The sequence below is a fragment of the Tasmannia lanceolata genome, unplaced genomic scaffold (assembly GCF_043159265.1).
Source record: "Tasmannia lanceolata isolate RefF3 unplaced genomic scaffold, GAP_Taslan_0.1 ptg000012l, whole genome shotgun sequence".
Lineage (NCBI taxonomy): Eukaryota > Viridiplantae > Streptophyta > Magnoliopsida > Canellales > Winteraceae > Tasmannia > Tasmannia lanceolata.
In genome coordinates, this window is record NW_027518689.1 from 27782339 (window position 1) to 27795384 (window position 13046).

The 13046-nt window shown below is 36.8% G+C and overlaps 1 protein-coding gene across 1 annotated transcript; it reads left to right on the forward strand.

Annotated features, from left to right (window-relative positions):
• Positions 1-9488: 9488 nt before the first annotated feature.
• Positions 9489-10512, forward strand: LOC143888690 (uncharacterized). The gene is made up of 2 exons (XM_077393120.1): positions 9489-9821; positions 9913-10512. Exons 1-2 carry the CDS (start codon positions 9489-9491, stop codon positions 10510-10512), a joined length of 933 nt encoding a protein of 310 aa, XP_077249235.1.
• Positions 10513-13046: the final 2534 nt, after the last annotated feature.

Genomic DNA, 13046 nt, shown 5'->3' on the forward strand with positions numbered 1-13046 from the left:
TATCCCCCTTTTGGTGTTTGTGTTCTGGTCTTTGGAAGCTTGCACAAATGGGAACTTTCAGATTGTTTTTATTATCGCTTCACATAACATCCTTGCATTTCTTGTTCCAATTTAATCATTAAAAAAGAGAAATTATTCTTCGCATTTCATGTCAATACCAAAAGGTCTAACTTACTATTTTTTTCTACATGTATGATAAATACTATCAAACTCCTCGAGTGTGGCTTACTTGATAGGATGAGGTTGTTCCACCTTATGCTTTTCCTTGTAGTTTTATTATATATGAGAGCATTACAAAGAACTTGTGTAGTGGCGGAGCTCACCTTTTGGATCACATCCTTGACTTTCTGCCTTTCGATCACATCTTTTCACTTGCACACCTGAGTCAACATTCTTACATTTGTTTTGGAAAACTCTCTCTCTCTCTCTCTCTCTCTCTCTCTCTCATGAGATTGAATGTCAATGTGTATGTCGAAATTAGGAGGCTCTTGTACCCTATTTGGGGTTTCTTTGTATCTGAAATTTAAAAAAAAAAAATTATATATTTACCGGCGTTCACTAAAACCGTCGGTGATTGTCTTTAGACGTTTAAAGTAAGCGTCAGTGAATATACATCACTCCGACAGTCACTATACGTCGGTGAAATTTTTTTCTCAGGCGTATTTGAGTTATTATCCGACGTTTACTGAACGCCGGTGTATATGTAAGCATTTGCCGGCGCTAAACAAACGTCGGTAAATCAGTAAATGTCATATTTCACCAACGTTTCCTCAAACGTCAGTGAATATGTAAATTCCGGCATTTAATATTTGGTTTTTTGGGACGGTTAGAAACATCGGTGTAAACACATTCGCCGACGTTTTTCATTGAACGTCGGTATAACCCTTTAGGGACGCCATATTTACCAACGACCGGGATGACCGCCGGTGTTAGTTACACCGATGTTAATCCGTATTTTCACCGACGCTCATGAATGCAGGTGAAAGCCCGATTTCTTGTACCATTGCCAAAAAGTGTAAGCATCGTATATAGTTTCTCATGAATCGGGTAGAGCTACTACATCCCGAAACAAAAGACGAGCCCATCAGGATACCAAAAATGAATCGCAGATCGAAGTAAATTTCAATCAACACGGATGGAGGAAAGAGCAGCAAGGGCTCTCAGGCCTAATTTCTCTAGGTTCACCACTTCCATGGCATGCAACCCAGCGATCCTTGCCAATGCTTTCCTCACCTACCCACCACCTCAATGTATTTCTTCTATTTGATAATAAAAATGGTTGTTTAAATGGAGAATTTATATGATGGGTGGCCGTGAAAATACGTGAAGTCTGAAAAAAGTAGGTACGGCCCACTTTTTTCGATGATCCAAACCGTTCATCTATTTGGGCACAACGTAAATAGGTTGTGCCCCAAAAATCATTTCCATAGGATGATCCTAACCCTACGATCTGTAGAAGATCCTATAAATGATTTTTGGAAATCTCCATTTTCATATCAGTTCAGATCGGAGGGTTAGGATCATCCAATGGAAATGATTTTTGGGGCACAACCTATTTACGTTGTGCCCAAACAGATGAACGGTTTGGATATCAGAAAAAGTGGGCCGTACCTACTTTTTTCAGACTTCACGTGTTTTCACGGCCACCCATCATATAAATTCTCGTTTAAATGAGCATTTCATGTCATCATTTTATAACCATTGCATTCTGTGAAAAAGTGGGTGAATTCAAAATTCAAATTCACTAGTAAAAATGAGTTGGAAAATTCAAATTTTGAAATTTAAATGAGTGAACAACCATGCATGCAAATGCAGCAATAATAGTGGCTCCCATAATGTAGATTGATCTAAACTATTAATTTGTGGGCCCAACATAGAGACGCCCAACTTAGATCTAGACCCTTTATTTGTGGGCCCAATAAAGTGAACCCCACTTTATTATTAAAGAAATGATATAATCATCACTTTTTTTCCTCGGGAGAACCCCCTCTAGTGTATTTATGACAACTCTTTATAGCTAGAGGGGTCTGTCCCAAGTAAAAAAGAGATGTGAACATAATCACTTCCCTATTTTTATATAATTTAGGGGAAATGATATAGTCAAGACATTTTTCTACCTCAGGCCACCCGTTGTAGTGTAAAAAGATAGTCATAAATACACTAATTAGGAGTGGGGCTGTCCATTGCACAATCTAAACCACGTTAATGCACCTTGTTAATACACTAACCGTCCAATTGGGTGGAACTTCTCTGCATTCATGTTGTCTTCTTTAGTAAATTATCAGCACTGATTTAATGTAGAGAAGTTCTTCAAAAAAAAAAAAATTTCCTGCTTTTAGTTTTGATGATAGTCTTTTCTCTTTCAAGATTTATCCTTCTTCCCTCCCTCAATGCCTAAGCCCTGATTGTATCCAACGTAAGTACGACCTTGTACACTATGATGGACAGTCCAATTCAAAATGTATTACATCAATTATGTTTTCAATGTCACCACTTCTAAAATAAGTATAATGACAAGTTTAACTATTTTTTAAAAAAAATTCATCTACAAGTCAAATATGGTAAGCACCGTTTTAAAAATAAAAGTCAAACATGGGGAAGTTATACCAACACTCCTTGTTTTTTCAACTGCTATATATTTTACTTTTAGGCTCCGTTTCTTTGGATGTAAAATTTGTTTTATGTTGTAAAAATGAACATAAAAACAAATTTTATATACATTCTTACGTCAAAAGAAGCGGAACCTTAAAAAATGATTTGCTATAGGAACACGTTATTGACATTTTTCGTAAAACTGCATCAAAATTTGACATGTACATATCAAAATTTAGGCTCCGTTTCTTTGGATGTAAAATTTGTTTTATGTTGTAAAAATGAACATAAAAACAAATTTTATATACATTCTTATGTCAAAAGAAACGGAACCTTAAAAACCGATTTGCTATAGGAACACGTTATTGACATTTTTCGTAAAACTGCATCAAAATTTTACATGTACATATCAAAATTTAGGCTCCGTTTCTTTGGATGTAAAATTTGTTTTATGTTGTAAAAATGAACATAAAAACAAATTTTATATACATTCTTATGTCAAAAGAAACGGAACCTTAAAAACCGATTTGCTCTAGGAACACGTTATTGACATTTTTCGTAAAACTGCATCAAAATTTTACATGTACATATCAAAATTTAGGCTCCGTTTCTTTGGATGTAAAATTTGTTTTATGTTGTAAAAATGAACATAAAAACAAATTTTATATACATTCTTATGTCAAAAGAAACGGAACCTTAAAAACCGATTTGCTCTAGGAACACGTTATTGACATTTTTCGTAAAACTGCATCAAAATTTTACATGTACATATCAAAATTTAGGCTCCGTTTCTTTGGATGTAAAATTTGTTTTATGTTGTAAAAATGAACATAAAAACAAATTTTATATACATTCTTATGTCAAAAGAAACGGAACCTTAAAAACCGATTTGCTCTAGGAACACGTTATTGACATTTTTCGTAAAACTACATCAAAATTTTACATGTACATATCAAAATTTAGGCTCCGTTTCTTTGGATGTAAAATTTGTTTTATGTTGTAAAAATGAACATAAAAACAAATTTTATATACATTCTTATGTCAAAAGAAACGGAACCTTAAAAACCGATTTGCTATAGGAACACGTTATTGACATTTTTCGTAAAACTGCATCAAAATTTTACATGTACATATCAAAATTTAGGCTCCGTTTCTTTGGATGTAAAATTTGTTTTATGTTGTAAAAATGAACATAAAAACAAATTTTATATACATTCTTATGTCAAAAGAAACGGAACCTTAAAAACCGATTTGCTCTAGGAACACGTTATTGACATTTTTCGTAAAACTGCATCAAAATTTTACATGTACATATCAAAATTTAGGCTCCGTTTCTTTGGATGTAAAATTTGTTTTATGTTGTAAAAATGAACATAAAAACAAATTTTATATACATTCTTATGTCAAAAGAAACGGAACCTTAAAAACCGATTTGCTCTAGGAACACGTTATTGACATTTTTCGTAAAACTGCATCAAAATTTTACATGTACATATCAAAATTTAGGCTCCGTTTCTTTGGATGTAAAATTTGTTTTATGTTGTAAAAATGAACATAAAAACAAATTTTATATACATTCTTATATCAAAAGAAACGGAACCTTAAAAACCGATTTGCTCTAGGAACACGTTATTAACATTTTTCGTAAAACTGCATCAAAATTTGGAAGAAAAAAAAAAAAACTCCATTTTAAGCAAAAAAAAAATTTAATCAGGAAGAAACTCTCCGCTTAGGATTTGCTTTCTTCTTCTTTTGCCCTTTTCCTATCTATTTTTCCTTTCCTTCTCATTTGACTTCTTCCTAGTGATAAAATTCATTATAAGAGTATTCAATGAACCCCGAGGTCTGCAGTGAAAGTTTATGTGTTATATTGAGATCTAGTGTTGAATGGAGGAAAAATTATTGTTGAATTGTGTGAATTAATATCGATCTACTTATAAATAATGTAATTCGATTATGCCGATAAGATCCAAGTGTATCATAGGAACCACGTAATAGTAGGTGGAGATTATATTGAGGCGAAAAATCTTACTGTCCATGTGAACATCCTTGTAGCACTTTCAAGCTAATCGCTTCCATTAATTTTATGCTATTTTTAAGTTTCTCAATTTGCTCAATTGGCATAATTAAGACAATCCAATGGAAGCCTGTCGGCCGCGTGATCAAGCAGGGTGGGCCCCACTCATCAAGTTTCAGGTGGACCGGCTTGCTCGGGCGGGTAAAAAATTTACGTCAAAGAAACACCCGCAAATAATTTTAAGGTAAAATTTTATTTTGGAAAATCTTGCCTTCCCAAAATTTAAATTTGGAACTGTCCACTTTACCTCTAAAGAAAATGAAAATAACTGAAAAGAGGACCATGCGATATTTGTTTGTTCGACTAGGCAAATATTTTGATGGAAAATAAATTAGCAACTTTCTTTTCATCGTTTTCAAACATTCCCTTTAAAACATCAAAATGTGCTCGGGAAATATGGTTGCAATACCACAAATTCAGCAAATATAACTTAAATAATGGGAAAGTGATATCTACCTTCCCTTGTTTTAATAATGATATTTCTCACTAGCTTTTGGTGATTAAGACAACATTTGACAATTTATAAAAGAAGTGAGTAACCTCATCAATCCCCTAACTATAGTACTATATAATAAGAGAAATACCTACTTTTTACGGAATTTATTCAAATCGAATTACTAGTTCGGGGAGTTTAGGGTAGAATGACAGTCCACGCCTAAGCATATTCATAGAATCTCTCTCTCTCTCTCTCTCTCACCGTCACCACATAGCACCCATCCCATATTCTGTCTTATTCTTTTAATTTATCTAAGGTGGTTGTTCTCTCTTTCATAAGTGCGACGCGAAATGGCTTTGAGAAGTCCGGATGAGAAAGATGGAAATTACTAAGGTTATGTGAAATCGGGTAAAACCAGTTTTTCCAGGGGCAGTCGACTGGTTCGACTAGCGCACCCAAAAACTGTGTTTTACATCGAAACATTAGTTAAGGGGCAGTCGACTGGAGCGCCCAAAAACTATTTTTCGCTAAGAAACAGTAATGGAGTGGCAGTCGACTGGTGGTACCGGTCGACTAGATCGCCTAAGAGAGATTTTTTTATATGGGGACAGTAGCCTTCGGCTAGTCGACTGGTTGAGCCCAATCGACTGCCAATGACCTGAAAATTATAAATTATTTTGGGAATTTCCAATCATCTTGTGTGTTTTGCCTTAGCTATTAGGCCCTTATGTGATGTGAATGAACTATTTGAAATATGTATTTGACCTCTAAGGAAAGGCATAAAGAAAGTGATTCGGTATTGAGGTACGTAATTTCGTACTACCTTAGTGCTGCGATCTACCTTTTTGAATATTATGACATTGTTGGTTGTGAACCCCAAACTTTCTGAATTGTGAAGCTATTGATAAACTTTGGATCTTTATTTGGATCTTGCATGCTCACCCCTTTTGTTTTCTCAAATATATAAACCCTTGGAATATTGAGTTATCTTTATTGTGAAACTATTTTGGAATCAAGTTGAAACACTTGCCTTGAACTTTGAATACCTTCTTTCGAACTATGTGAACTTTGAACACCTATTGAGAGGCTTAGGTTATGTGAACTCATAAAAGACCCCCGCCAGTGGGGCATAGGCATTAGCCTATATGTGAACTGTGATCCCGCCAATGGGAGACAAATGTTGGCCCTGTCGACAGGTATGTGAACATAGGAACTAGTTTTGACACCGTGAGCGGTCGGTGTAAGCAATAACTCACTTTGTGTACCCATTAGTAGTCGGAGTGACAATAACTTGCTTTTTGGACTAAGCCAATTATCTCAAGGTGGTATCGTACCCATATTGATTACCTTCAGTGACCCTTTGAATGTTGTGACCTTCGATGTGATACTAAACTTGTGCCCTTATGAATCTTTGCTCCCTCCTTATTGAACTTGTGATAATCATTTTATTTGTGACTTATATCTTTTATCCTATTGTGAACCTTTCTTTTGTAGCATGCAATGATCCCACCTTTATAGTGCGATATTATGTACCGAGCTTTTCAGCTGACTGTGGTTATATTAATATTTTCAAAGTTTGATCCTCGTGGAACCGGCGAGGAGGAGCATGAGTGATCCTGATTTCTGACTATCTCTACTTATTAGTACTTTTCATTCTTTAGACTAGGACTATTGAGACTATGTCATTTGATTACGTACTTTGATTTTATGGGATTATGGGTTAGGTGAAAGATTTAGAAAGTGATTGAGATTTGATTATTAGATTAATGTAAGACATATAAATTTGGATATTTAGATTATTTGGATTATTGCATATGGTTTTGGTATTTGCTTTGCTAGCCTTGTATGCTTGTGAAACTTGCTTTGCAGGTGTGCGGCGCCGTCGCACTCATAAGCCTTGTGTATTGATTATGTGTGTATGTGTATGGCATGAGGGCGTGACATATACATTTAAAAAAAATTGAAAAGAAACTTAGGATTTGTTTTCTTCTTTACTTTTCTACTCCTCCTTTCCTTCTCAATCGGCCTCTTCCTATTGATGAAATTCATTATGAGGGTTGTCAATGAACCCTGAGGTCTTTAGTTAAACTTGAGATATATTAAATTAAAATCTGGTGTTGAATGTAGGAAAAACTACTGCTGGATTGTCTGAATATTATATCTACTACTTATAAATAATGTACTTCGACGGAATTGGGTTTGTCCTTTGTATCCAGTGGAGAAGAGCTTATGTTGAGATGACAACATTTCTATTCATGTGAACTCCCAGTCATACTTCGAGACTATTTGACTTCATGTTCCTTTAAGGGAAATGTTATTAGCACTATTGTATTTTAATGAGGGCACTCCTCACTTTATTAAAAGTACGGTATGGCCTGCACCATAAGATGATCGAAACCGTCCATCAGATGGGCCACAGCCTAAATAGGTTGTGCCCCAAAAATCATTTAATTCCATAGGTTGATCCTTACCCTCCGATCTATAGAGGGTTAAGATCAACCCTCTAACATTCAGATCGAAGGGTTAGGATCAACATATGGAAATGATTTTTTGGGCACAACCTATTTAGGTTGTGGCCCATCTGATGCATGGTTTGGATCATCCTTTGTTGCGGGCCATACCGTACTTAAAATAAAATGAGGAGAGCCCTCATCAAAATATAGTAGTGCTGATAACATTTCCCTATTTTAATTTGAAGTCCCTCAATTTAATTAACTATCCCAATTAAGGAATCATTACAGATAATAATGATAATATTGATTATATTTTTCTAAGTGACTAAAAAAATTATTACCAATAACTCAAGAGGAAAGTGTTCCTGAGCAGCTGCGCAAGGAGCTCCCTGCTCTTAAGTGGCTTATAAAGCCTCCCATTGGTAACTTTTTGTGGACCCCGCAAAGGTGGACCCGCTATACGAACCTATGGGAGGCTTTTTAAGCCACTTAAGTGCAGAGAAGCTCTTTGCGCAGCTGCGCAGGAAAGGTTTTCTCACAGCTCAAATACAGAACAAAAAAAATTCCATATGGCTCTGTTCACTTGCCGTCCCGAGAAAGGAAAGGAAACGAAAGTAGGGCAAATTTTCCCGTGATGGGATGTATTCCGCTGTTCACAAGGTTTCTCGAGAAAGAGAATTTACAGACGTGGTAAAGGAAAATAAGGGCGTGGAAAACCCACTTTCTCGCGTTTTGACTCGATTGTTTTCCCACAAAATAGATGGGAAAACCCATTTCCTTTTCCAGCGAGAAAATATGTCGGGCATCTCTCTGTCGAGCAAAAACCCTCCTCTCACATAAGTCCTCTTCTTCACGATTCCGGCAAGCAAGATCACCCCGTCCGGCGAGCTCTCCCCTCCGGCGACCCCAAAGAAGGTTAGATCTCGTCTCTCTCTTCCTCCTTTTCTCCTTTTTTTTATTTTTTCTGCCAATACGCCTTTCAGTGACTTCTTTTTTTCATTTTTGGGGGGAGTTCTGCTTCTTTCCAACATATCTTCTCCTACTGGTTTGGTGGATTTTTTTTTGAAACTCTTCTTCTCCGTTCAAACGTCGGATTGGGTCTGTAACAAATATTCTTTTTTTTTTATATATGTATTGTTAGGGTTTCGGTTTGGGTTGAACGTGGGTTGGATTTTGGGTAAATAGGGCTTGGATTTGGGAAATCTGGGGTCCGATTTTTGTTCTTCACAACATGAGTTGAGTCTTCTCCTTACGGTTTCGATATATATTGTTAGGGTTTCGTTTTGGGTTGAACTTGGGTTGGATTTTCGGTAAATAAGGCTTGGATTTGGGAAATCTGGGGTCGGATTTGTGTTCTTCACAACACGAGTTCAGTCATTGTACCGATTTTAGGATTTTGTTTTACTGTGTGTTGTAGCGAAGGTTATTGTACTGATTTTTGTGAAGGTTAATTTTATGAAGGTTATTGTATTGATTTTTTTCAACCTAATTGTAATGTTTCTGTTATTTGATTTTTTTACAGATTCTTTTGTTCTTGTTGCTTCTTTTCTATGTAGTCCATCTCTGTTTTATAATTTTGCAATTTTTTTGGGTGCAATTTTTCTGTGTAGTCCATGTACGGTTTGGTGGATATTGGTTGTGGGTGGTTCACATTCATGCACAGTTTAATTTTGCTTCGCATATTCTTACATTGGTGGTTGTGGGTTTTGGTTGTTTGGTGGTTAATGGTGGTTTGGAGGTTGTGGGTGGTTGTTGGTGCTTTGGTGGTTGATAGGTATTTCGTGGTTTGGTGATTTGGTGGTTTAGTGGTTGTGAGTGGTTGTGGGTGCTTTGTGGATGATGTTGTTTGGTGTTACGGTGGTTGTTGGTTATCTATACTTCTTTGATTGAATATTTTTTATATGAATGCTTTTGGAAATTTGTAGGCGAGATGGCAACAAATGCAGGTACGACGGAAAAGAAGACGAATGTCGCGTGGAATGGAGCTATGGATGGGGTTCTTTTAGCAGCCCTTAAGAATCAGATAGCTGAAGGGCAAAAGACTGGTACCGGGTTCAAGGAGTGCGCTTACAATGCTGTTGCGCATGAAGTGTCTAATGTCTTGAAGAAGACCTTGACTAAAGATAATGTCAAGAATCGGTTAAAGACACTCAAGACAACCTACAGGACTCTGAACTCCATTATTAATCTCAGTGGCTTTGGCTGGGATGAAACCTTGTGCAAGATATCGGTTGACGAAGAAGTCAAGAATGATTACTTGAAGGTAATAAATTTGTATCGTATATCACTGCGACTCATTTATAAGTTACGTGTTTAAATCATCTCTTCATGACAATGATAATTATTGTTTGCAGATGCATCCAGAAAACCAGAGGTTCTTTTCGAAACGATATCCACTCTACGAAGAGCTGAAAGCTGTATGCGATGATGATTACGCACGTGGAGAGGAGGTGAGAGATAGGAGAGCGGTCCCCACTCATGCGACGCCTGAAACACCGGGTGCTTCTTCATCGACCCAACCGGTTGGGGTCGATGATATGGACGACAGCTTCCTCCGTACTCCGCCACGTGCTAGACCTTCTTCATCTACACCTGCCGTAGATGCATCCATGGGCTATAGTGACTCCTCTCCTATCAGGGGCCCAACGTCTGCTACTGGTGGGAAGAAGTCAAAGAAGCATCCTAATGCTGCACTTCTATCGGAGTTGCAAGTTGTGTCTTCCAGCATTAATAGGGTTGCTGATGCCATAATTTCTACTGGTGAGGTGCACAGCCTCCCTGACCATAAAGATGTGGTGTTGAACATTGGTGGTTTCCCCATAGATGACCTCCTTGATGCTTATGTGTACCTACACGGGCGTCACAAGGAAGCTGAGGCATTCCTTTCTTTGGACAATATGGACCGCGTTTCGATGTTGGGGCGCATTATGCGGCGCTTGCCTACGCAGTTATAAGTTCCTTTTTTCGGTCGATGTTTTTTGGTGGTTGGGTCTTTTTGTTGAACCGTTTATATTTGAACTAACCATGTGATGGGTTTGATGGACTAACTTATGTATGGGTTTGATGGGTTTGTTGGTATGGGTTTGATGGACTAAATTAGTATGAGTTTGATGGACTAAATTATGTATGGGTTTGATTGCATCAATAGTTTTTGTATGTTATCTTATAAAGCTTCTAAATGAAAATGTTGTTTATCTATCATTTGTTATTGCAACTATTATGTGTTGTTTATGTGGTATCAGGTAATGACGAAGGAAACAATTCTGAGCAATCTCTAGGTAGACAAACACCTTTGTCTACAAATGAAATGTCGATCACTGAATTAGAGCCTCGGTAGTGTCATTAGAGAGTGTACTTGAATGAAACCAAGTATATGCTGTGAGTTGCTGAACTATTATGATTAAAGTAAAAGGGGTAGTTGTATTCGACTTCATTTGACTATTATTCGTTTGGGGGTTTTACAGAAGCTACTGAATTATATCTTGTTTCTTTCGAACTTCTGGAGAGATTGATGTACGGTATTTTGGGGGTCTTCCTTGTCTCTTTGTCAAAATCAAGATATAGTTATTTTCTTTTCCATTATCTTCATGATATTTTGGGTGTTTTCCTTGTCTCCTGTACGAAGAGAGTTTTATTTATTTTTTATTTTTTGCTGTTATAAATCATGATTTACCGTCAAGTGTTGTGATAGGAGCTTTATTTTTTCCGTCAGATGTTGTGATAGGGGCTTTATGTTTTAACTTTATATTTCTGCATATTTTCCCTTGCTTTCTGCGCAAGTGAACAGCGAGAAAATAACTTTCCTGCATATTTTCCCTCGCTTTCTGGGCAAGTGAACAGCGAGAAAGCAAGAGAAAATCACAGTTTCTTTTCCTTTCCTTTCCATTTTGCCACGTCAGATTCCTTTCCTTTCTTTTCCTTTCCTTTCCCGGGAAAACAAGTGAACAGAGCCTATATGAGGGCATGCATTTTTTCAAAAGCAATTTCCCAGCCCATCCTTTTCAAGAGAGAAGGGGCACCTCGTAGCTGACTTTATCCTTAAATTAATAGTTTAGATCATCCAATTACGTGACCCACCATGTACTTTTCGATCCAACAAAATAAAAATTCATGCACTTTATATTGAATTGAAAAGAAGTAGGGTCACCATGGAGGGTTTATAATCGTTGATTTTTAAATGGGAGCGTGCGGGCCACATGATCAATCAGGGTGGGTCCCACTCGTCATGTTTTAGGTGGGCCCGTGATTAGGCTGATGCTGCCCTCTCTTAACAAAAACGATTATTCCTCTTCTTAGCTGTACGGGATTTGCTTGGGACCATCACAGAAGGGATTTCGAAGGCCAGCTGGTGCACGAGAGAACTGCGAATTAAATGGGTAAGACAAAATCTGTTGAAATGTGAGCCTATGTGGCTGCTCTTTCATGCAACAGCAGGTCCGTGAAATGCCTTTTGGGATGGTGGGATGGTCCCTAACAAATCCATATATTAATATTACTATTTATATCCAAAAAATGGGATTTGCTAGGGTCTATCGTTGCAATTTAAAGGCATTTCGCTAGGGACTTAACGCATGGGCGTAGTGGCGGATTGAATTGAGGCGGCAAAAACAAGCAACAGATGGCTTGTTGTAGAGATAGCAGCAGGTGACTCTCTCATAGAGGGTCAAAAGAGCAATAGGTGGCTCTAGTGGACGTTTTCTAAAAAAGCAACAATAGGCAACCAAATTTTATTCCAATAAATCAATCAAAACGTTTTACAATGATGCCTATTTATAGGCTTTTGAAAAGACTAATCATAATCCTAGTCATACGTTAATTAATTTTCTACTCTAAAGAAACTTCCCAAAACAATAAAACTCCTAACCTCAATCAAATTCCTAAAAATCCTCTCACTAAATCTATATAAAAGTGAAACTATTAACTAATTCCTTTTCTTGGACGTCACATCTAAAGAAAATTGCTAAAATTAATTAAAGCAAATCTTAAATAATATCAAACTAAAATAGAACTCTCTTGAAGAGTAGTAATCAACATGGACCATTGATTTGAGCGCCACATAATATCTGAAGATCAGAGGGATTCTGACGGTCCGATCAAGTTTCTAATGATCTTGACCGTTGATCTTCTTGAGTGCACACGATGCACCCGCATCAGGACTGCCAAATCAAAAGGCGTATTTTAACACATCTAAATTGCAAGGGACCATCCCTCACCGAAACCGAAATTTCGGCTGAAATATGATGAAATCAATTAGAATAATATTTTATCCCATACAAAATCGAAATTTCAGAAAAAATATTAAATAAATGAACAAAATCGAGATTTTTTGGTGAAATTTCTTAAATTTCGGACGAAATTTCAGGGAAAACAAAATTTCAACCGAATCGATCGAAAATTTGTAACATTTCTGTTAAAGTATAAAAGATAAATAACGCCTTTCTCCAACAGGAACTGTGAAGGAAAAGGTTTCTCGTGCCTGTTCACGAGC

Excerpts from the sequence above, each read along its gene's own strand:
- LOC143888690 (XM_077393120.1), top strand. The coding sequence starts at position 9,489 with ATGGCAACAAATGCAGGTACGACGGAAAAGAAGACGAATGTCGCGTGG. Across the intron at positions 9,822-9,912 it reads TCAAGAATGATTACTTGAAG|ATGCATCCAGAAAACCAGAG; the intron begins GTAATAAATTTG and ends TATTGTTTGCAG.